The 24,766-nt window shown below is 51.1% G+C and overlaps 1 protein-coding gene across 7 annotated transcripts in view; it reads left to right on the top strand.

Moving 5' to 3' along the window:
- Positions 1-24,766, top strand: part of LOC141157680 (plasma membrane calcium-transporting ATPase 2) — a 513,073-nt gene that overhangs the window by 162,328 nt on the left and 325,979 nt on the right. For 3 of the 7 annotated variants that reach the window (XM_073645226.1, XM_073645230.1, XM_073645229.1), the window contains exons 5-7: positions 2,155-2,280; positions 8,717-8,758; positions 17,418-17,582. In XM_073645226.1, coding sequence (XP_073501327.1) covers positions 2,155-2,280; positions 8,717-8,758; positions 17,418-17,582 — 333 coding nt within the window. Of the gene's footprint in view, positions 1-2,154; positions 2,281-2,478; positions 2,512-3,150; positions 3,247-8,716; positions 8,759-17,417; positions 17,583-24,766 lie in introns of all 7 variants that reach the window. The other 4 variants (XM_073645224.1, XM_073645227.1, XM_073645225.1 and 1 more) reach the window with 3 other exon arrangements.

Genomic DNA, 24,766 nt, shown 5'->3' with positions numbered 1-24,766 from the left:
AGTGAGCGGACATAGAAGGTCCCTCTCACTGACCCACCAGAGTGAGCGGACATAGAAGGTCCCTCTCACTGACCTACCAGAGTGACTGGATATAGAAGGTCCATCTCACTGACCCACCAGAGTAAGCGGACTGACCCACCTGAGTGAGCGGACATAGAAGGTCCCTCTCACTGACCCACTAAAGTGAGCGGACATAGAAGCTCTCTCTCACTGACCCACCAGAGTGAGCGGACATAGAAGGTCCCTCTCACTGACCCACCAGAGTGAGCGGACATAGAAGCTCCCTCTCACTGACCCACCAGAGTGGGCGGACATAGAAGGTCCCTCTCACTGAAACACCAGAGTGAGCAGACATAGAAGCTCCCTCTCACTGACCCACCAGAGTGAGCGGACATAGAAGGTCCCTCTCACTGACCCACCAGAGTGAGCGGGCATAGAAGGTCCCTCTCACTGACCCACCAGAGTGAGTGGACATAGAAGGTTCCCCTCACTGACCCACCAGAGTGAGCAGGCATAGAAGATCTCTCTCACTGACCCACCAGAGTGAGCGGACGTAGAAGGTCCCTCTCACTGACCCACCAGAGTGAGCGGACATAGAAGGTCCCTCTCACTGACCCACCAGAGTGAGCGGACATAGAAGATCTCTCTCACTGACCCACCAGAGTGAGCGGACATAGAAGGTCCCTCTCACTGACCCACCTGAGTGAGCGGGCATAGAAGATCTCTCTCACTGACCCACCAGAGTGAGCGGACGTAGAAGGTCCCTCTCACTGACCCACCAGAGTGAGCTTACGTAGAAGGTCCCTCTCACTGACCCACCAGAGTGAGCGGACATAGAAGGTTCCTCTCACTGACCCACCAGAGTGAGCAGACATAGAAGGTCCCTCTCACTGACCCACCAGAGTGAGCGGACGTAGAAGGTCCCTCTCACTGACCCACCAGAGTGAGCGGACATAGAAGATCTCTCTCACTGACCCACCAGAGTGAGCGGACGTAGAAGGTCCCTCTCACTGACCCACCAGAGTGAGCTTACGTAGAAGGTCCCTCTCACTGACCCACCAGAGTGAGCGGACATAGAAGGTTCCTCTCACTGACCCACCAGAGTGAGCAGACATAGAAGGTCCCTCTCACTGACCCACCAGAGTGAGCGGACGTAGAAGGTCCCTCTCACTGACCCACCAGAGTGAGCGGACATAGAAGGTCCCTCTCACTGACCCACCAGAGTGAGCGGGCATAGAAGATCTCTCTCACTGACCCACCAGAGTGAGCGGACGTAGAAGGTCCCTCTCACTGACCCACCAGAGTGAGCGGACATAGAAGGTCCCTCTCACTGACCCACCAGAGTGAACGGGCATAGAAGGTCCCTCTCACTGACCCACCAGAGTGAGCGGACGTAGAAGATCTCTCTCACTGACCCACCAGAGTGAGCGGACATAGAAGGTCCCTCTCACTGACCCACCAGAGTGAATGGGCATAGAAGGTCCCTCTCACTGACCCACCAGAGTGAGCGGACATAGAAGATCTCTCTCACTGACCCACCAGAGTGAGCGGACATAGAAGGTCCCTCTCACTGACCCACCAGAGTGAGCGGGCATAGAAGATCTCTCTCACTGACCCACCAGAGTGAGCGGACGTAGAAGATCCCTCTCACTGACCCACCAGAGTGAGCGGACATAGAAGGTCCCTCTCACTGACCCACCAGAGTGAGCGGACATAGAAGGTTCCTCTCACTGACCCACCAGAGTGACTGGATATAGAAGGTCCCTCTCACTGACCCACCAGAGTGACTGGATATAGAAGGTCCCTCTCACTGACCCACCAGAGTGAGCGGACATAGAAGGTCCCTCTCACTGACCCACCAGAGTGACTGGAAATAGAAGGTCCCTCTCACTGACCCACCAGAGTGAGCGGACATAGAAGGTCCCTCTCACTGACCCACCAGAGTGAGCGGACATAGAAGGTCCCTCTCACTGACCCACCAGAGTGAGCGGACGTAGAAGGTCCCTCTCACTGACCCACCAGAGTGAGCGGACGTAGAAGGTCCCTCTCACTGACCATCCAAAGCAAGCTGACGTAGATTTTATTTTCTTACTCATCCTCCCTGAGACATATGTAGATGGCCCCCTCTGACTGATGTAATGTGACCCTTTCCAGGCACCCATGTAATGGAGGGATCGGGGAGAATGCTCGTCACTGCCGTGGGTGTGAACTCCCAGACTGGAATCATATTCACCTTGTTAGGGGCCAGTGAATCCGAGGATGAGAAGAAAGAGAAGAAAGGTGAGTGTCCCCACCCTGCTGTGTCCGGCATGTCTCCCGGATCCCCGTGTGTCCCATCTATGTGCTGATGGAAGAGACGCGGATGGTGAGCTGTGGGCTTAGTGCCGCCCCGTGCCGCCATGATCACTGCATTGGACTCGTGTGCCCGTCATGTCTTTAACATCCTATTTCTATTTTGTTTTCATCATCATCACACAGGTGTGAAAAAGGAGGATGGCGCCAATGTACCAGGTAGTGTGAGACGTGTAGACGGGACTCCCGGGGGGCAACGCTAGCCATACTGTACACTGAAGCCACCGCTGGTCAGATAGACAGTATTGTGTCAGGCAGTAGTCAGTTGTCAGACTTGGCCCGGTGAAGCCCAGGGGGAAGGAGTGGTTGACCGGCCATTACTAGCTTGTCCTCTCTGGTGAGCGGGACTGGACGGGTCCCATCATGACTGGAGGTACGAAGGCTGGGGGTACGACCGCACGTTCCGGTGAAGGCGGCCGCTTCTGGCGCCGCTGTAGTTGCAGCTCTGGGAGAATATTTGGAATTAACGCTCCATGTAGCGCCTTGTATTAATGGCGGGTGTCACCCAGATGGCCGGGACGCTGCCTGTAGGGGATGAGCCGGGCGTTGGACTTCGAGACAGACTTATTGGATGACCATGGTTTGTGGGTGCAGGATCTTGACATCGGACCCCCATTACAACACAAGGGGGTAGTGTAACTAATGGCAGAGTGGAGCACACTGTTCCTGGAGGTCTTTTTTGGGGGGTGACTGTACGTGCGGCGGGCACCTCACCTTATGTCTTCATTTACATCTTCTTTGCTACATTCTTGTTCTTTTAGTTACATTCATTCTCTTATTTCTTTAAATTTCACACAGTCGGCTCCACTCATCCACCCTGTCACCTTCCTGCCGCTACAGATGGTGCCGCAGGGGCAAACGCCACTGATCATGCCAATGCCAACCTAGTGAATGGTATGTCAACCCATGATGCATCGCTCTCACGTCTGTAGGCAGCCATTGTCCTCCTCCATACTGTACGGGCTAATGATGACAGGAGACAGGACCGGGGGATGCAGGCGGCGCAGGACCGGGGGATGCAGGCGGCACAGTACCGGGGGGTGCAGGTGGCACAGGACCGGGGGGTGCAGGCGGCACACACCCAGGTGTAACAACGTCACAGGACCAGGGGATGCAGGCGGCACAGGACCGGGGGGTGCAGGCGGCACAGGACCGGGGGGTGCAGGTGGCACAGGACCGAGGGGTGCCGGCGGCACACACCCAGGTGTAACAACGTCACAGGACCGGGGGATGCAGGCGGCACACACCCAGGTGTAACAACGTCACAGGACCGGGGGATGCAGGCGGCACACACCCAGGTGTAACAACATCACAGGACCGGGGGGTGCAGGTGGCACAGGACCGGGGATGCAGGCGGCACACACCCAGGTGTAACAGCGTCACAGGACTGGGGGATACAGGCGGCACACACCCAGGTGTAACAACATCACAGGACCGGGGGGTGCAGGTGGCACAGGACCGGGGATGCAGGCGGCACACACCCAGGTGTAACAGCGTCACAGGACTGGGGGATACAGGCGGCACACACCCAGGTGTAACAGCATCACAGGACCGGGGGATGCAGGCGGCACACACCCAGATGTAACAACGTCACAGGACCGGGGGATGCAGGCGGCACACACCCAGGTGTAACAACATCACAGGACCGGGGGGTGCAGGTGGCACAGGACCGGGGATGCAGGCGGCACACACCCAGGTGTAACAGCGTCACAGGACTGGGGGAAACAGGCGGCACACACCCAGGTGTAACAGCATCACAGGACCGGGGGATGCAGGCGGCACACACCCAGATGTAACAACGTCACAGGATCGGGGGGTGCAGGTGGCACAGGACCGGGGGGTGCCGGCGGCACACACCCAGGTGTAACAACGTCACAGGACCGGGGGATGCAGGCGGCACACACCCTGATGTAACAACATCACAGGACCAGGGAATGCAGGCGGCACAGGACCGGGGGGTGCAGGCGGCACAGGACCGGGGGTGCCGGCGGCACACACCCAGGTGTAACAACATCACAGGACCAGGGGATGCAGGTGGCACAGGACCGGGGGGTGCAGGCGGCACAGGACCGGGGGATGCAGACGGCACACACCCAGGTGTAACAACATCACAGGACCGGGGGATGCAGGCGGCACAGGACCGGGGGGTGCAGGCGGCACAGGACCGGGGGGTGCAGGTGGCACAGGACCGGGGGGTGCCGGCGGGCAAAAACCCAGGTGTAACAACATCACAGGACCAGGGGATGCAGGCGGCACAGGACCGGGGGGTGCAGGCGGCACAGGACCAGCAGGTGCCGGCGGCACACACCCAGGTGTAACAACATCACAGGACCAGGGGATGCAGGCGGCACAGGACCGGGGGGTGCAGGCGGCACAGGACCGGGGGGTGCAGGTGGCACAGGACCGGGGGGTGCCGGCGGCACACACCCAGGTGTAACAACGTCACAGGACCGGGGGATGCAGGCGGCACACACCCAGGTGTAACAACATCACAGGACCGGGGGGTGCAGGTGGCACAGGACCGGGGATGCAGGCGGCACACACCCAGGTGTAACAGCGTCACAGGACTGGGGGATGCAGGCGGCACACACCCAGGTGTAACAGCATCACAGGACCGGGGGATGCAGGCGGCACACACCCAGATGTAACAACGTCACAGGACCGGGGGGTGCAGGCGGCACAGGACCGGGGGATGCAGGCGGCACACACCCAGGTGTAACAACATCCCAGGACCAGGGGATGCAGGCGGCACAGGACCGGGGGGTGCAGGCGGCACAGGACCGGGGGGTGCAGGTGGCACAGGACCGGGGGGTGCCGGCGGCACACACCCAGGTGTAACAACATCACAGGACCAGGGGATGCAGGCGGCACAGGACCGGGGGGTGCAGGCGGCACAGGACCAGCAGGTGCCGGTGGCACACACCCAGGTGTAACAACATCACAGGACCAGGGGATGCAGGCGGCACAGGACCGGGGGGTGCAGGCGGCACAGGACCAGCAGGTGCCGGCGGCACACACCCAGGTGTAACAACATCACAGGACCGGGGGATGCAGGCGGCACAGGACCGGGGGGTGCAGGCGGCACAGGACCGGGGGGTGCAGGTGGCACAGGACCGGGGGATGCAGGCAGCACACACCCAGATGTAACAACGTCACAGGACCGGGGGGTGCAGGTGGCACAGGACCGGGGATGCAGGCGGCACACACCCAGGTGTAACAGCATCACAGGACCGGGGGATGCAGGCGGCACACACCCAGATGTAACAACGTCACAGGACCGGGGGGTGCAGGCGGCACAGGACCGGGGGATGCAGGCGGCACACACCCAGGTGTAACAACATCACAGGACCAGGGGATGCAGGCGGCACAGGACCGGGGGGTGCAGGCGGCACAGGACCGGGGGGTGCAGGTGGCACAGGACCGGGGGATGCAGGCAGCACACACCCAGATGTAACAACGTCACAGGACCGGGGGGTGCAGGCGGCACAGGACCGGGGGGTGCCGGCGGCACACACCCAGGTGTAACAACATCACAGGACCAGGGGATGCAGGCGGCACACACCCTGATGTAACAACGTCACAGAACCGGGGGATGCAGGCGGCACACACCCTGATGTAACAACATCACAGGACCAGGGGATGCAGGCGGCACAAGACCGGGGGGTGTAGGCGGCACAGGACCGGGGGTGCCGGCAGCACACACCCAGGTGTAACAACATCACAGGACCAGGGGATGCAGGCGGCACAGGACCGGGGGGTGCAGGCGGCACAGGACCGGGGGATGCAGGCGGCACACACCTAGGTGTAACAACATCACAGGACCGGGGGGTGCAGGCGGCACAGGACCGGGGGATGCAGGCGGCACACACCCAGGTGTAACAACATCACAGGACCGGGGGATGCAGGCGGCACAGGACCGGGGGGTGCAGGCGGCGCACACCCAGGTGTAACAACATCACAGGACCAGGGGATGCAGGCGGCACAGGACCGGTGGGTGCAGGCGGCACAGGACCGGGGGTTGCAGGTGGCACAGGACTGGGGGATGCAGGTGGCACACACCCAGGTGTAACAACATCACAGTACCGGGGGGTGCAGGTGGCACAGGACCGGGGATGCAGGCGGCACACACCCAGGTGTAACAGCATCACAGGACCGGGGGATGCAGGCGGCACACACCCAGATGTAACAACGTCACAGGACCAGGGGGTGCAGGCGGCACAGGACCGGGGGATGTAGGCGGCACACACCCAGGTGTAACAACATCACAGGACCGGGGGATGCAGGCGGCACAGGACCGGGGGGTGCAGGCGGCGCACACCCAGGTGTAACAACATCACAGGACCGGGGGATGCAGGCGGCGCACACCCAGGTGTAACAACATTACAGGACCGGGGATGCAGGCGGCACACACTGCAGTGTATTGACGGCATAGGACCGGGGGATGCAGGCGGCACAGGACCGGGGGATGTTGGCAGCACACACTCTAGTGTAATGACGGCATAGTACCGGGGGATGCAGGCGGCACACACTGCAGTGTAATAGTGTCACAGGACCGGGGGGTGCAGGCGGCACAGGACCGGGGGGTGCAGGCGGCACAGGACCGGGGATGCAGGCGGCACACACCCAGATGTAACAGCGTCACAGGACTGGGGGATGCAGGCGGCACACACCCAGGTGTAACAACATCACAGGACCAGGGGGTGCAGGTGGCACAGGACCGGGGGGTGCCGGCGGCACACACCCAGGTGTAACAACATCACAGGACCGGGGGGTGCAGGTGGCACAGGACCGGGGATGCAGGCTGCACACACCCAGATGTAACAGCGTCACAGGACTGGGGGATGCAGGCGGCACACACCCAGGTGTAACAACATCACAGGACCAGGGGGTGCAGGTGGCACAGGACCGGGGGGTGCCGGCGGCACACACCCAGGTGTAACAACATCACAGGACCGGGGGGTGCAGGTGGCACAGGACCGGGGATGCAGGCTGCACACACCCAGATGTAACAGCGTCACAGGACTGGGGGATGCAGGCGGCACACACCCAGGTGTAACAACATCACAGGACCAGGGGGTGCAGGTGGCACAGGACCGGGGGGTGCCGGCGGCACACACCCAGGTGTAACAACATCACAGGACGGGGGGGTGCAGGTGGCACAGGACCGGGGATGCAGGCGGCACACACCCAGATGTAACAACGTCACAGGACCGGGGGGTGCAGGCGGCACAGGACCGGGGGGGTACCGGTGGCACACACCCAGGTGTAACAACATCACAGGACCAGGGGGTGCAGGTGGCACAGGACCGGGGGGTGCCGGCGGCACACACCCAGGTGTAACAACATCACAGGACCGGGGGGTGCAGGTGGCACAGGACCAGGGATGCAGGCGGCACACACCCAGGTGTAACAACATCACAGGACCAGAGGGTGCAGGTGGCACAGGACCGGGGGGTGACGGCGGCACACACCCAGGTGTAACAACATCACAGGACCAGGGGATGCAGGCGGCACAGGACCAGGGGATGCAGGCGGCACACACCCAGATGTAACAACGTCACAGAACCGGGGGATGCAGGCGGCACAGGACCGGGGGGTGCAGGCGGCACACACCCAGGTGTAACAACATCACAGGACCGGGGGATGCAGGCGGCACAAGACCGGGGGGTGCAGGCGGCACAGGACCGGGGGGTGCAGGTGGCACAGGACCGGGGGGTGCAGGCGGCACAGGACCGGGGGGTGCAGGCGGCACAGGACCGGGGGATGCAGGCGGCACAGGACCGGGGGGTGCAGGTGGCACAGGACCGGGGGGTGCCGGCGGCACACACCCAGGTGTAACAACATCACAGGACCAGGGGATGCAGGCGGCACAACACTGGGGGGTGCAGGCGGCACAGGACCGGGGGATGCAGGCGGCACAGGACCGGGGGGTGCAGGTGGCACAGGACCGGGGGGTGCCGGCGGCACACACCCAGGTGTAACAACATCACAGGACCAGGGGATGCAGGCGGCACAGGACTGGGGGGTGCAGGCAGCACAGGACCGGGGGATGCAGGCGGCACACACCCAGGTGTAACAACATCACAGGACCGGGGGATGCAGGCGGCACCCGCCGCGGTGTGCTCTGTCTGTACTCCCCTCTTCTGTGTATATGCAGTGAGTAGTCCACGCTGTATGTAGAGAGCGGCAGACACATATAGCCCATGTACAGGAGCCGATACCGCACACATGGAGATTGGCGCTCACATGGGGGGATGGACGCCGTTTGCAGTTTTACGTTTATTCTTTGCAGTCATTCATGTTGTTCTTTGTTCTGATGTTTCATCTTTTGCTCTCTGTTATCTGTCGACTTTTCATCATGAAGGCAAAATGCAAGATGGCAATGTGGAGACCATCCAAACTAAAGGTAATGAAGTGACCGCGCCGGGGGCACACACCTTCATATTGCACCCCATGCACAAAAACTATTATAATGTGACATGATTAATCCGGATAGGGAAGAGATCTGATAAATGAAGTGATCGGCAATAGATCCGCCACTATGTCCGGGGAGAAGAGACCAGTAATGCCCACTAAAGAGACCGTCCACAGGCCCTTCTGGGGGTCCCTGCCCGACCGCAGAGGTGGCGTCCCCACTCAACAACGGCTGTCCCTGGAAAATCCTTATGTCATGCCCTATTAATATACCTGTAGCTAAGCAGAAGATGATAGAGACCACCACAAGTCCTATGAAGCCCCTCATTCTGAAATGGAAACTGATACCAGAACAACCTCCGGTATCCATCACCGACTCCCATCTCAGTACAGTCATGGCCGATAGTGTTGACCCCCTTCAAATTGTTCCAGAAAATGCAGTATTTCACCCAGAATATAATTACTGTTCCACACGTTTTATTATACACGGGTTTATTTCCTTTGTTTTGGAACAACATGAAAAAACAGAGGAAAAACGGTAATTTGGAAATAATTTCACACAAAACCCAAAAATGTTCCGGACACAATTGTTTCCCCCCCTTATTATTTGGTTGCGCCCTTTGGAATAAATCCCTGCGATCAGTGGCTTCCTATAACCATCAGCTTCTTGCTCCTCAGCCGGGATCTTGGACTCTTCTTGCAATCTGCTCCAGGTCTCATACGTGAAGACGTCTTCTCCCCACAGTAATTGTAAGATCTCTCCACAGGGGATCAATGGGGTTTAGATCCAGACTCATTGCTGCCTCTTCACATCTCTCCAGCTCTTTGTTTTCATCCATTTCTGGGGGCTTCCTGAATTATGTTTGGGGTCATTGTCCTGCTGGAATGACCTAGGAGGCAAACCCAGCTTTCTGACACTGGGTCCTACATTGCCACCCAAAATCCTTTGGTAATCTTCAGATTTCATGATGCTTTGCACATAGTCAAGGCACCCAGTACTAGAGACCACAAAACAACCCCAAACCTTCTCTGACCCTCCACCATATTTGACCGTAGGTACTGTGTTCTTTTCTTTGTAGCCTTCATTCCGTTTTCGGTAAATAGTAGACTGATGTGTGTCATAGAAAATATTAAAAATCTCTGAAGTCACTCGCCACCCTCCCTCCTTCCCTCTGTTATTTGCAGTAAGGAAACAGGAGCTAGCAATCTAAAGCTGCCTTTATGTAAAATGGCAGTGTACAAAGAGAAGTGCTAATTAATTAACATGCAAAAGCTTCTTGTAGGGCAAAGACCATGAGGATGTATATTGTGCATAGACAAAGAGCTATATAATTGACAGGTAATTGAGATAGGAGAAGTCTTTTCAGAGAGTTGGACAACCATGGGGACATGTGGAAGAAACCTTTTGTCCGCATGAAATACATGGTCAGTTCAAATGAAATATGTCTTATATTCTAGGTTCTTCGAAGTAGCCACCTTTTGCTTTGATGACTGCTTTGCACACTCTTGGCATTCTCTTGATAAGCTTCAAGAGGTAGTCACCGGAAATGGTCTTCCAACAATCTTGAAGGAGTTCCCAGAGATGCTTAGCACTTGTTGGCCTTTTGCCTTCACTCTGCGGTCCAGCTCACCCCAAACCATCTCGATTGGGTTCAGGTCTGGTGACTGCGGAGGCCAGGTTATCTGGCGTAGCCCCCCATCACTCTCCTCCTTGGTCAAATAGCCCTTACACAGCCTGGAGGTGTTTGGGGTCATTGTCCTGTTGAAAAATAAATGATGGTGCAACTAAACGCAAACCGGATGGAATAGCATGCCGCTGCAAGATGCTGTGGTAGCCATGCTGGTTCAGTATGCCTTCAATTTTGAATAAATCCCCAACAGTGTCACCAGCAAAGCCCCCCGACACCATCACACCTCCTCCTCCATGCTTCACGGTGGGAACCAGGCATGTAGAGTCCATCCGTTCAGCTTTTCTGCGTCTCACAAAGACACGGTGGTTGGAACCAAAGATCTCAAATTTGGACTCATCAGACCAAAGCACAGATTTCCACTGGTCTAATGTTCATTCCTTGTGTTCTTTAGCCCAAACAAGTCTCTTCTGCTTGTTACCTGTCCTTAGCAGTGGTTTCCTAGCAGCTATTTTACCATGAAGGCCTGCTGCACAAAGTCTCCTCTTAACAGTTGTTGAAGACATGTGTCTGCTGCTAGAACTCTGTGTGGCATTGACCTGGTCTCTAATCTGAGCTGCTGTTAATCTGCGATTTCTGAGGCTGGTGACTCGGATAAACTTATCCTCAGAAGCAGAGGTGACTCTTGGTTTTCCTTTCCTGGGGCGGTCCTCATGTGAGCCAGTTTCTTTGTAGCACTTGATGGTTTTTGCAACTGCACTTGCGGACACTTTCAAAGTTTGCCCAATTTTTCGGACTGACTGACTTTCATTTCTTAAAGTAATGATGGCCACTCGTTTTTTCTTTACTTAGCTGCTTTTTTCTTGCCATAATACAAATTCTAACAGTCTATTCAGTAGGACTATCAGCTGTGTATCCACCAGACTTCTGCACAACACAACTGATGGTCCCAACCCCATTTATAAGGCAAGAAATCCCACTTATTAAACCTGACAGAGCACACCTGTGAAGTGAAAACCATTTCCAGTGACTACCTCTTGAAGCTCATCAAGAGAATGCCAAGAGTGTGCAAAGCAGTCATCAAAGCAAAAGGTGGCTACTTTGAAGAACCTAGAATATAAGACATATTTTCAGTTGTTTCACACTATTTTGTTAAGTATACAATTCCACATGTGTTAATTCATAGTTTTGATGCCTTCAGTGTGAATGTACAATTTTCATAGTCATGAAAATACAGAAAAATCTTCAAATGAGAAGTTGTGTCCAAACTTTTGGTCTGTACTGTACATTTTCAATATCAGGGCTAGCTAGGAAAAAGAATACATGTTTTCTCATAACTGTAGCCCCTGCCAGTGAGCCATGGATCCACAGTGAGCAGACAACTGACAACAGCTATGCCATGCTTGATCTCTAAGTGAAGATAAAATCCCGATAAAAAATGTTACATCAATCTCCAACTTCTGCAATCATAAGGAGAGGAGTTATCTCATAAGTTGGCAATTTCATAAAATCATGAAGGGCTGAGACCAGCCCACAACCTGGCCCATGCGAGGGTGTGTATGTGGGATTCAGGGGCTGATAAAAGATCATGCCCTATTATGATCTTGGTTCATGCAGAGAGATACATACCGTGCATGCAGGGACACCGTTTACTGAAACAGCCAATCGAAGTTCTCTCCTTTGACTAAACTGAATTGTCTTCGCGATCGGTATGCTAAGTTCTTTTGTTAATCCCTTTTATTTTCTATAAATGTGTATGCTGTATTTTTTTGTCCCCGTTGTAAAATCTTTTGTATATTTTTTCATAAACACTGCCTCCCGTTGCATTAAATATAAAATGTAGTAGTTCTGTTCCTTTTGTTCTGTAATCTGTGCCCCGAAGCCATACGCAACCTGAAACAGTATCCAATCGGCCGGAAAATTATTGGTGGTGGCATCTAATAATCTTTTTTGGGTTATTGTGGAGTTATCAGTGATTATACGACAGTATATACACATATTCCATGCGTTGGAATCCGGAGGTGTAAGTACCATACGCTCACTGTTAATTTCCCTATAACTGGTCTGTTAGTGCGAACAGCTTGCGGCCTTCTCCATTGATCGTCGGCCAGTCGTGTAATTGTCTGGACAATAAGGGAAGCTCAGAGAGCTGTTCGCTCCAAAGATCACAGCTGGTGGTCCTGCGTGACTCCCTGCCGTTGATATTGTGGATAATTGTGATATTTGGGATATAAATCCCTGACAATGTGCTTTACCAAAAAGCTCTATCTTGGTCTCATCTGTCCAAAAGAATCTTTCCCAGAAGAATTTTGGCTTACTCATGTATATTTTGACAAACTGCAGTCTAGCTTGTTTATGTCTCTTTGTCAGCAGCGGGGTCCTCCTGGTTCTCCTGCCATAGCATTTCATTTCATTTAGAAGTGGACGGATAGTTTGCGTTGATCCTGATGCACCCTGAGCCTACAGGACAGCTTAAATTTCTTTGGAACTTGATTGAGGCTGCTTATACACCATCTGGACTATCCTGCGTTGCAACCTTTCATAAATTTTTACCTACCATCCACATCCAGGGAGATTATCTACAGTGCCATGGGGTGTAAGCTTCTTGATTATGTTGCGAACCGTGGACAAAGGAACATCAAGATCTCTGGAGATTGTTGATACTGTTCAACAATTTTGGTTTTCAAGTCCTCAGACAGTTCTTGTTTCCTCTCTGTTCTCTATTCTTAGTGTGGCACACACAGACACACAATGCAAAGATTGAGTCAACTCTCCCCTTTTTATCTGGTTTCAGGTGTGATTTTTCATATTGCCCATACCTGTTACTTGCCATAGGTGAGTTTGAACGAGCATCACATGCTGGAAATAAAGTTGTTTACCCACAATTTTGGAAAGGTGCCAACAATTTTGTCTGGAGCATCTTTGGGGTTTTGTGTGAAACGTCTGTCAAGGATTTATTCACCAATATTACAGCCCAGGAAGGTCATTCAGAGCCACCCGCTGTGATCTCTTAAATTAACAGCTCTCTGCTGCCCCCTATTGTCCAGACAATTACACAATTGGCCCAATATCAATGGAGGAGGCTGCAGGCTGTTCGCACTAACAGGCTGGTTATCGGAAAACTATCAGTGAGCGTATGGAATATACACCTCCGGATTCCAACACATGGAATATGTATATACCTCCTGTACATTCACCAATAACTCCACGATAACGCCAGGCTACTCGCTGCCACCACGAGTCATGTTTTAATCAAAATATAGGCTGACTGGATGCCTGCTAGGTAGCGTATGGCTTCACGGCGCCGATACTGAACAAAAGGAACAGAACTATTACATTTTATGTTTAATTCAATGGGTGGCAGTGTTTATGAACAATATAAAAACGATTTTACAAAGGAACAAAACAATACAGCATATACAGTTGCAGAAAATAAAAGGGATTAACAAGAGAACTTACTACGCCGTTCACAGAAATGACTCAATTTAGCCGAAGGCGAGCACTTCTTTTGGGGCCGTTCAGTAAACCGGATTCCTGCATACACGATGCCTATCTCTCTACACAAACCCAGATCATAATTTGGCTTCATATTTTATCAGCCCCTGAGTTCCTTACACACACCCTCCTCGTGATAACCTCACGTGGGCAGGGTTGTCCTCTGCCCTCCAGGATTTTATGAAATCCCAACTTATGCGATTACTCCTCCCCGGATGATCGCAGAAGTTCGGGATTGCTGCCATATTTTCCATCGGCATTTTATCTTTTCTTAGAGACCAAACATGACATGGCTGTTGTTAGTTATCTGTGCACTATTGATTTGCGACTTGTAGGCAGGTGCCACAGATATGAAACAATATGCATATTCTTCCCCTCTTTGCCCCGGCGCTGAAAGTATATATCCCATCCATATCGGGTTTATACAAGCTCCAATATTCATACTTTTCTATTGGTGCCTCATCGTCTAGCAAATATATTTGCATGAAAGGAATGTGCACCTGTGAAGGACAATAGCTATTTCTATGGCTTGTGAGCTATCTGCTTTACGCCTCTCGAAACTTAAAAGGCCTTTTTCTGTCTTAACTATTGTCCAATATGTAACTGTTTGTCCATACACCATTGACATTCTCGTTAGTATGCCAGGGTCTATTGTCGCAAAGGGAGCTCCTGTATGCATTTTAATTACGGTTGTCACTTCTTTGTCCCCAATCTACAAATCACAGTTTTACTTGTATCAGTCTATTGTACAATCCTACATCTAAGAGACTAGACTGTCAGCTCTTGCATGTTAGTTAAGTTGGTTCACTATCGTCTAAGTCTAGGAGTGGAAATTAGTGTGAAGGATAAAAAGGAGGGAGGAGGAATGTGAGTGACTTCAGAGATTTTTAATATTTTCTGTGACAATGTCCAGTTTGCCTTTTTTCTTTGTTTTTTTGTGTTGTCCCAATACACACAAAGGAAAGTAACAACAAAACACGTATAATTGTAATAATTTTCTGGGAGAAATACTTAATTTTCTGAAACAATTTCTAGGGTGCCAACACTTTCGGCCATGAATGTATACTAGTTCATCCTGCCCAGACTCCCAACAAGAACACATGAAAACAATCCTAAAATGTCCCCAAGTCTGTTTCTCCCATCGGAAAGTGGCGCCTTGAAAATTTTGGACAGGCTGGAGGCATCTCAAGGGATGGGGGGGGGGGGGTTCAGCGTGAAATTTTCTTTTAAAAATTTCTTCAAGCTTTTGACTAATACTTTATAACACACTTGAAGTATAATACCAGAAAATACACCACAAAACGCCACAAGCCAATATACTATTTACCCCTACTGTGTGTGTGGACCGGGTCAATCATTACAAAAATAAGGATCAGCTGCCATCCAAAAATGCCCTAGTTCTGCAGTTTCCCAAATACTTCAGTAGTGGCTCTCGTTGCCACTACATTGCTAGTAGAGGTTCTTGTTGCAGCTACGTTCCCGGTACAGGCTCTCGTTGCGGCTATGTTCCCGGTAGTGGCTCTCGTTGCGGCTATGTTCCCGGTAGTGGCTCTTGTTGTGGCTATGTTCCCGGTAGTGGCTCTCGTTGCGGCTACGCTCCCGGTAATGGCTCTTGTTGCGTCAGTATCCCCAGTAGTGGCTTTTCAGGCTGCTACTTTGTTCTTCTGCTTTTACTCCAGTTTTGTCTCGCAGTACTGACTCTGTTACTTCGTTCTCAGTTGTGGCTCTTGTTGCGGATATATTCCCGGTAGTGACTCTTGTTGCGGCTACGTTCCCGATAGTGGCTCTTGTTGTAGCTATGTTCCTGGTCGTGGGTCTTGTTGTGGCTATGTTTCCAGTAGTGGATTTCGTTGTGGCTACCCTCTCAGTAGTGTCTCTTGTTGCAGCTACATTCCCAGTAGTTGCTCTCATTGCGGCTACATTCCCAGTAGTGGCTCTTGTTCCGGCTACCCTCCCAGTAGTGTCTCTTGTTGTGGCTATATTTCCAGTAGTGGCGCTTGTTCCGGCTACCCTCCCAGTAGTGTCTCTTGTTGTGGCTATATTTCCAGTAGTGGCTCTTGTTGCCTTGTTGCGGCTATGTTCCCGGTAGTGGCTCTCGCTGTGGCTACATTCGCAGTAGTGGCTGTCATTGTGGCTATATTCGCAGTAGTGGCTCTCATTGCGGCTACGCTCTCAGTAGTGTCTCTTGGTGTGGCTGTGTTCCTGGTAGTGGCTCTCATTGCAGCTAAATTTCCAGTAGTGGCTCTTGTTGTGTCTCTCATTGCGGCTACGTTCCCAGTAGTGTCTCTTGTTGTGACTACGTTCCCGGTAGTGTCTCTCGCTGCGGCTATGTTTCCGGTAGTGCCTCTCATTGTGGCTACATTTACGGTAGTGGCTCTTGTTGCACCTACGTTCCTGGTAGTGGCTCTTGTTGCAGCTACGTTCCCAATAGTGGCTCTCGTTGCGGCTACGTTCCCGGTAGTGGCTCTCGTTGAGGCTACGTTCCCGGTAGTGCCTCTCATTGGGGCTACGTTCCCGGTAGTGGCTCTCATTGTGGGCTACGTTCCCAGTAGTGGCTTTCGCTGTGGCTACGTTCCCGGTAGTGGGTCTCATTGCAGCTACGTTCTCGGTAGTGGTTCTCTTTGAGGCTACGTTCCCGGTAGTGCCTCTCATTGTGGCTATGTTCCCGGTAGTGGCTATCATTGCGGGCTACGTTCCCAGTAGTGGCTTTCGCTGTGGCTACGTTCCAGTAGTGGCTCTTGTTGCAGCTACGTTCTCGGTAGTGGCTCTCGTTGTGGCTATGTTCCCGGTAGTGGCTCTCGTTGCGGCTACGTTCCTGATTGTGGCTCTCGTTGCGGCTACGTTCCTGGTAGTGGCTCTTGTTGCAGCTACGTTCCTGGTAGTGGCTCTTGTTGCGGCTACGTTCCTGGTAGTGGCTCTTGTTGCAGCTACGTTCCCAGTAGTGGCTCTCGTTGCACCTACGTTCCCGGTAGTGGCTCTTGTTGCAGCTACGTTCCCAGTAGTGGCTCTCGTTGCAGCTACGTTCCCAGTAGTGGCACTCATTGCTGCTACGTTCCCGGTAGTGGCTCTCATTGTGGCTACGTTCCCGATAGTGGCTCTCTTTGTGGCTACATTCCCGGTAGTGCCTCTCGTTGCGGCTACGTTCCCAGTAGTGGCTCTCATTGCAGCTACGTTCCCGGTAGTGGCTCTCGTTGTGGCTACATTCCCGGTAGTGGCTCTCGTTGCGGCTACGTTCCCAGTAGTGGCTCTTGATGCTGCTGCTTCATTCCTGTTAGTGGCTTTTACTCCAGCTTGGTCCTCCAGTCCTGACTCTTTCAGCTTCTTTCTCGGTTGTAGATGTACCTTTGATCACAGTAATGACTCACTGCAGCTTTCTGCCTCAGTTTAGTCTATAAATTATGAGTACGTCCTGCAGACATCTCTTAGTGAGGATAGTCCCTATCCAATCTTTTGGTGGTCTTAGTTTAGAAGAGATTAAGTTATTGCAGACCACGTGTCTCTACTGACTATAACCTTCTGATCTGACAGCCAAACCGCAAGATGGAGCAGCGGCCATGGAGATGCAGCCCTTGAAAAGTGCAGAGGGCGGTGATGGAGAAGACAAGGATAAGAAGAAACCAAATCCACATAAGAAGGAGAAGTCTGTTCTGCAAGGAAAGCTGACAAAACTGGCGGTGCAGATTGGAAAAGCCGGTAGGCCATGACTGTATTGTGTGAATGATGGCCAGCATGAATTCTGTTTAATGCAGTTTCTGCATATTAAAATCTTAGCACAACAAGGTCTGTAGAAAGTGAGACCCTCATCTAGAAAGTCCACAAAGGAGTATATTGTAGATGGAGATTGTTTTAAACAAAGTGCGGCCCCCGCAAAGATTAAAAAAAGCGTCACAAAGGATAATAGGTCCTCACTAAAAAATATATAGGGGCATTTACCCCGAGTAAGTATGTACAGGATGATCGGTGCTCATATTCTGGCCTGTATACACCGAGGGGGACATACAATAATCGGGGAGTGTGAAGACACGGGGTCTTTCGTGAGCATAACTCTACTCAGACAACACAGGGTGAGGGTAAAACAGTGCGGCAATACTTTATTGAACCACAAAGCGGAGAATAATCACACAGAACAGTCCCAGCAAATACCCAAGATGGTACAACATTACACAGTCTCACCCTTCCTTCTCTTCCCGCCTGGGATAGAACAGCTGCGCCTTTGGAGACTTCCAGGGCCGACTACCTCAACCAGTGGCTCCCCGCTTCTGGTGGGACCCTACAGAGAGGAGGTAGCGACAAGCTTAGGAAGCTAGCAGTCCATCGAGGTACAAGGCCAGGAGACCCGAGGGTCCCAACCTGGCCTCTCCGAGAATTTCCATGGAGCCAGATGACCGGCAGGTCCCAATCTGGATTCTCCGAATGTCTCCATGGGTTGCAGTCGACCAGTGGGTCCCTCCTGGCAACCCCAAACAACTTATCCATGGTCTCTATGATGGTCAAATGGAGAAAATCCGTATCTTTCCAGTCAGGGCCGATACCCTTAGACTAGAATCATGTAGAATACAAATCTGTGTCTCTTTGGGTAATGCCATGCAATCCATCTACTCTCCTGAAGGATGTCTCTCATTCTCCTTGTAAAGTCTTTCTGATGCTCCTTGAATCTGCTTGCTGCACCACAGACATCCCTGTTTAAAGTCTCTCTGCTACAGAAGCACATGTCCTTTTTAAGTACACATCCACAGGTCAAGGGTCAGTAGTCACAGGTAAGAGGTAAAGGTGCAGGGCTCACCTATCATTGTTTAAGCTAATTTATTTACATAGTTGGTATCACAAGGGCTGCTGTAAATAAACCTCTAGCTGGCTTTTAGTACAATTTGTCATTAGCATAGTAAACGTGATTGTTTCCAAACTAATAGAATTCAACGTTCAGGGTTATACAAATACTAGTCTGTTCTTATTGACCAGACACAAATACACAAAGATAATAGAGTATTTCTCTTGGATGAACAAATCTAAATGTCTGGCTTATTAAGATTTTAGGCTGTATCGTCACAGGGAGAATGATGGATAATATGGGGTCTACCCTCTGTATAATACATGTTATCAGCACATCTCCTGTGTACACTGGGGGGGCGTACAATAATGGGGGAGAACAATGGATAATACGGGGGTCTGCTCTATATACAGTACATTTTATCAGCGCATCTCCTGTATACACCAGGGGGGACATACAATAATGGGATAGAACAATGGATAATACGGGGTCTGCGCTATATACAGTACATATCATCTGCACATATCCTGTATACACCGGGGGGGACTTAAAATAATGGGGGAGAGTGATGGATAATACGGGGTCTGCACTATATACAGTACATGTCATCAGCACATCTCCTGTATGCACCGGGGGATGTACAGTAATGGGGACAGATTGTGAGTGGAGTGTGTGGAGGGTTTCTTTTTGAGGTGTAGGGAGGTTCTGTGGTATCAGTGAGTCCCCTTATACGCTGTGCAGAGGGACCCAACAAGACTGGCACCAAAGCAGCTAAGGCGCAGCCACAGACACACTTGGTACAAGCTGCCCAGCTCGGCGATCCCTTGAGGGCCGGGAAAGCTCTTCACCCAGCTCCCAGTAAATGGAAGAGGGACTGTGGATGAGCCCTTCCCATGCTCACTGTTGCCAGACAGCTGGCATCTGATGACGCGGTCGGTGCCTAGTCAGGAACCAGGTGAGTACCTCTACAAGAACCCCAGGAAGTGAAATCAGAAGAGAAAATGAGAAAACCCCTGAAAAATAGCAACACTAATGCTAGCACCACACAGCACATAGGAACTGCAATAAACAGCAAAGGACTGAGCAGGAAGCAGGATTAACCCCTTTACCCCCAAAGGCAGTTTGCTTGTTAAGGACCAGGCCAATTTTTATCATTCTGACCAGTGTCACTTTATGAGGTAATAACTCTGGAACACTTCAATGGATCCCACTGATTCTGAGACTGAGACATATTTTACTTCATGATAGTGGTAAAATTTATTTGATATGACTTGTGTTTATTTGTGAAAAAAATCAGAAATTTGGCGAAAATGTTGAAAATTTTGCATTTTTCAAACTTTGAATTTTCATGCCCTTAAATTAGAGAGATACACACGTGGTCAAAATTGTTGGTCCCCCTCGTTTAATGAAAGAAAAGCCCACAATGGTCACAGAAATAACTTGAATCTGACAAAAGTAATAATAAATTAAAAATCTATGAAAATGAACAGATGAAGGTCAGACATTGCTTTTCTGCTTCCACTGAATTTTTTTTTTAAATTAACCTCATGAAATCGGCCTGGACAGAAATGATGGGACCCCTGAAAATAATGTGACAAAATGGACATGTTAAATCAAGTTGTGTCCACTAATTAGCATCACAGGTGTCTACAATCTTGTAATCAGTCAGTGGGCCTGTATATAGGATACTCACTGTGCTGTTTGGAGACATGGTGTGTACCACACTCAACATGGACCAGAGGAAGCAAAGGAAATGTTAGAACCCTCCTGTTTGTTTTTTTCCATCTTGTGTTTTGCGGTCACGTGACCATCTGCCTTTATATTCCAGCTCCGCCCTTGTGGCTGTGCTGGACTTCAGTGTTGTTTGACTGTTTCTCTAGCCTCGTGCTTCTGTGCCTTTCTCTTTCAAGTTCGCTTGGTCCTCTTGGACCTCTAGTACTTTTTGTCAGTTTGTCTTTTTGTGTTCTGCAACAACTTCTGTTTAGGAGGTGTCCCATTTTTGTCCCAGTCCTTAGTTCTTTTAGGGACCCCTCCCCTTATGCTATAGGTCTTCGTTCAGACTAGCCGAGGACTAAGGCGGATCTGTTCACTAGGAACAGGCAGCCCGCTACATCATAGGGATTCAGCTTAGTCTTACTGTAGGGACAGCTTTCCCTTATCTTTCCTTAGTACATGTTGCAGATCATAACAGTAAGTCCAGCCCAAAAAACTAAAAGGAAAGAAATTCGGGGATCAGTATCAGTATTCCGTCCAGGAGTTGGCTCATCGCCTGCCGGGATTGTCTCTGGAGGTGGCCGAGCTTCAGCAACACGTGAGTAGCTGTCCTGGAGCGCATTTTGTCAAACCCAAGGTAGGACTGCCTGATCTTTTTATGGTAAACAGCAAGATTTTTTTTCCTTTAAAAATGCTTGTTTGTTATATTTTTGTTTAAGACCAAGGTCCTCTGGGAATGAATCACAGCGCATTGGTTTTATTATGTCACTTTTGCGCAATGCACCACAGGGGTGGGTCTTTTCTCTCCAGCCTAATGATCTGTGTTTAAGGTCTGTTGAAGATTTTTTTTCTTCTATGGGGCTATTATATGACGATCCTGATCGAATCTCATCTGCTGAGGCAGAACTTAGACGTTTGAATCAGGGGTCAGATGATGTTGAAGATTATTGCACACACTTCAGGAGATGGGCTTCAGAAGTTAAGTGGAATGATCCGGCGCTGAGATGTTTATTTCTTGCTGGTCTGAGTGAAAGGGTTAAGGATTTGCTAATTGCATTCCCTGCACCTGAGACTCTGCAGGATGCTATGCAGTTAGCTGTTTGTATAGACAGGAGACTGAGGTGCAGGCTCAATGAGGTAAAGACTCCTGTAATGTCAGGTCCTAGTCCCCAGAAAATCTGCTCTGACAGCGGAGAACCGATGGAGGTTGGGGCGATGTCACTCCGCTCTCAGGAAAGAGATCGGAGATTCGCCGAAGGTTTGTGTCTTTATTGTGGTAAAGATGACCATTTGATTAAGTATTGTGAGCATCGTTTAAGTAAAGAAAAAAAAAAGGTCAGTTACGCCCGTATAGCTTGTTTACGCTCTGCAGGAGTATTTCTTTCTGGGAGTACTACTCTGCAGGGAGATTTGATTGAATTTCAGGTATTTGTGGATTGTGGTTCAACACATAATGTGATTGATAAAGGGTTTTTGGAAAATCTTAAATTGAAATCCAAACCTTTGTCATCACCTATTTCTGTGGTTGCAATTGATAACACTCCTTTGAAATGTATTACTCACAAGACTGCTGCATTTCCCCTCACTATCAATGGAGTTCACCAAGAAATTTTGGACTTGGTTGTATTAGATAATTTACCCTCTCGGTTTGTTCTAGGATTGCCTTGGTTAAAACTGCACAATCCTTTGTTGGACTGGTCTACTAATGTGATTAAGTCTTGGAGTCCGAAGTGTTATGATAAGTGTTGTAATGGTAGCATTGCGCCTGTGGAAAAAGGGGAATTACCTGTACCTATTCAAGATTTTTGGGGGGTTTTTTCGGAGGAGGAGTCGTAAGTTTTACCTCCTCATAGGGATTATGATTGCGTCATTGAGTTTGTTCCTAGAGCTACTCTTCCCAAGAGTTGCTTGTTTAATCTGACTATTCCTGAAAGAAAGGCCATGGAGGAGTACATACAGACTAGCCTGGCTGCTGGTCACATTAGACCTTCTAAGTCGCCTGTGGCAGTCGGATTCTTCTTTGTTAAAAAAAAGGTCGGTGGTTTACGTCCATGTCTGGACTTTCGTGAAATTAATAAGATTACCGTACACAATTCCTACCCATTGCCGTTAATTCCTGACTTGTTTAACCAGTTAGTGGGGGCCAAGTGGTTCTCTAAAATTGATCTCCGGGGGGCATACAATTTGTTACGAGTGAAGGAAGGTGATGAATGGAAAACTCCTTTTAACACTCCGGTGGGTCATTTTGAGAATCTGGTTATGCCTTTTGGTCTTACCAATGCACCAGCGTTTTTTCAGAACCTTATTAATGACATCCTGAGACCTCTGATTGGTAAGAATGTGGTTGTGTATTTGGATGACATTCTGATTTATTCGCCAGATCTGGAGTCTCATTGGCGGAGCGTACGTGAAGTTTTGCAGTTATTGGGTGATAATTCACTCTTTGCTAAGCTGGAGAAATGTGAGTTCGCTGTACAGAGAATTAGTTTTTTGGGTTACATTATCTCCAGCGAGGGCTTTGAGATGGACCCTGTGAAGGTTCAGGTTGTGCAGGAATGGCCTAGGCCTATTGGTTTGAAATCTATACAGAGATTTTGGGGTTTTGCCAATTATTACAGGAAATTCATTAAGAATTTTTCTATAATTGTTAAGCCTCTGACCGATCACACTAGGAAAGGTGCGAATACGGCCCAGTGGACTACTGAGGCCATTGAAGCGTTTGAGTATCTCAAAGAGAGGTTCAGTTCTGCCCCTATCCTTATACAGCCTGATGAGACCAAGCCTTTTTTGGTCGAGGTCGATGCTTCATCGGTGGGGGTCGGAGCAGTTTTGTCTCAGGAGAACAAGGGTGGAGTACATCCTTGTGCCTTCTTTTCGAAAAAATTTCGTAAACCGAACTGAATTATGATGTTGGAAATCGGGAGTTGCAGGCTATTAAACTCGCGTTTGAACACTGGCGTCATTTTTTGGAAGGCGCTAGATTTCCTATTCAGGTGTTCACAGATCATAAGAATTTGATCTATCTGGATGCTGCCAAGCGCTTGAATGTCCGTCAAGCTAGGTGGGCACTTTTTTTTTCTCGGTTTCATTTTTCTGTTACCTATATCCCTGGTACTAAGAATGTTAAAGCCGATGCTTTATCTCGCAGCTTCTCTCCTACAGTCGGTGCCGAGGAGGAGGAGAGCATTTTACAGGAAGGAGTTGTGGTGGCGGCTTTGGACTCCGTTTTGGAGAATGGGATTCTGAAAGCTCATGATGATGCTCCATCTAACACTCCCCATGGGAGGTTGTTCGTGCCTAGAGCCTTTAGGAGAGATTTGTTTGTGGAGTGTTATGAGTCTCGGTTGGCAGGTCATCCAGGAGTTTTGGAGACTAAGAGACTTATCAGTCGCAGTTTTTGGTGGCCTGGATGGCAGAAGCAAGTCATCAAGTGGGTGCGTCAGTGTACTGTGTGTGCTAGGTCAAAGGCTTCACATACCCCTACTGCGGGTTTGCTTTGCCCTCCGGAGGTTCCTAGTGCGCCTTGGACGCATCTCACAATGGATTTTATTACTGATCTGCCTTTGTTCTTTGTTTTACTGTCATCTGGGTGGTCGTGGACCGTTTTAGTAAGATATGTCATTTGGTTCCGCAGCGGTGCGGAGCCTGTCATGGTTCCTCCGCGCCTCTTCTGTCTTTAGGGCCTGTAGCAGCGGTGCGGAGCCTGTCATGGTTCCTCCGCACCTCTTATGTCTTTAGGGCCTGTAGCAGCGGTGCGGAGCCTGTCATGGTTCCTCCGTGCCTCTTCTGTCTTTAGGGCCTGTAGCAGCGGTGCGGAGCCTGTCATGGTTCCTTCGCGCCTCTTCTGTCTTTAGGGCCTGTAGCGGCTGTGCGGAGCCTGTCATGGTTCCTTCGTTCTTCTTCTGTCTTTAGGGCCTGTAGCGGCTGTGCGGAGCCTGTCATGGTTCCTTCGCGCTTCTTCTGTCTTTAGGGCCTGTAGCAGCGGTGCGGAGCCTGGGAGCCTGTCATGGTTCCTCCGCGCCTCTTCTGTCTTTAGGGCCATTAGCAGCAGTGCGGAGCCTGTCATGGTTCCTCCGTGCCTCTTCTGTCTTTAGGGCCTGTAGCGGCTGTGCGGAGCCTGTCATGGTTCCTTCGCGCTTCTTCTGTCTTTAGGGCCTGTAGCAGCGGTGCGGAGCCTGTCATGGTTCCTCCGTGCCTCTTCTGTCTTTAGGGCCTGTAGCGGCTGTGCGGAGCCTGTCATGGTTCCTTTGCGCTTCTTCTGTCTGTAGCAGTGGTGCGGAGCCTGTCATGGTTCCTCCGCGCCTCTTCTGTCTTTAGGGCCATTAGCAGCAGTGCGGAGCCTGTCATGGTTCCTCCGTGCCTCTTCTGTCTTTAGGGCCTGTAGCGGCTGTGCGGA

Source organism: Phyllobates terribilis, unplaced genomic scaffold (assembly GCF_046119375.1).
Source record: "Phyllobates terribilis strain yellow unplaced genomic scaffold, ASM4611937v1 Scaffold_8__6_contigs__length_399053987, whole genome shotgun sequence".
NCBI classification, from domain to species: Eukaryota; Metazoa; Chordata; class Amphibia; order Anura; family Dendrobatidae; genus Phyllobates; species Phyllobates terribilis.
This window is presented reverse-complemented; position numbering and strand designations above follow the sequence as displayed.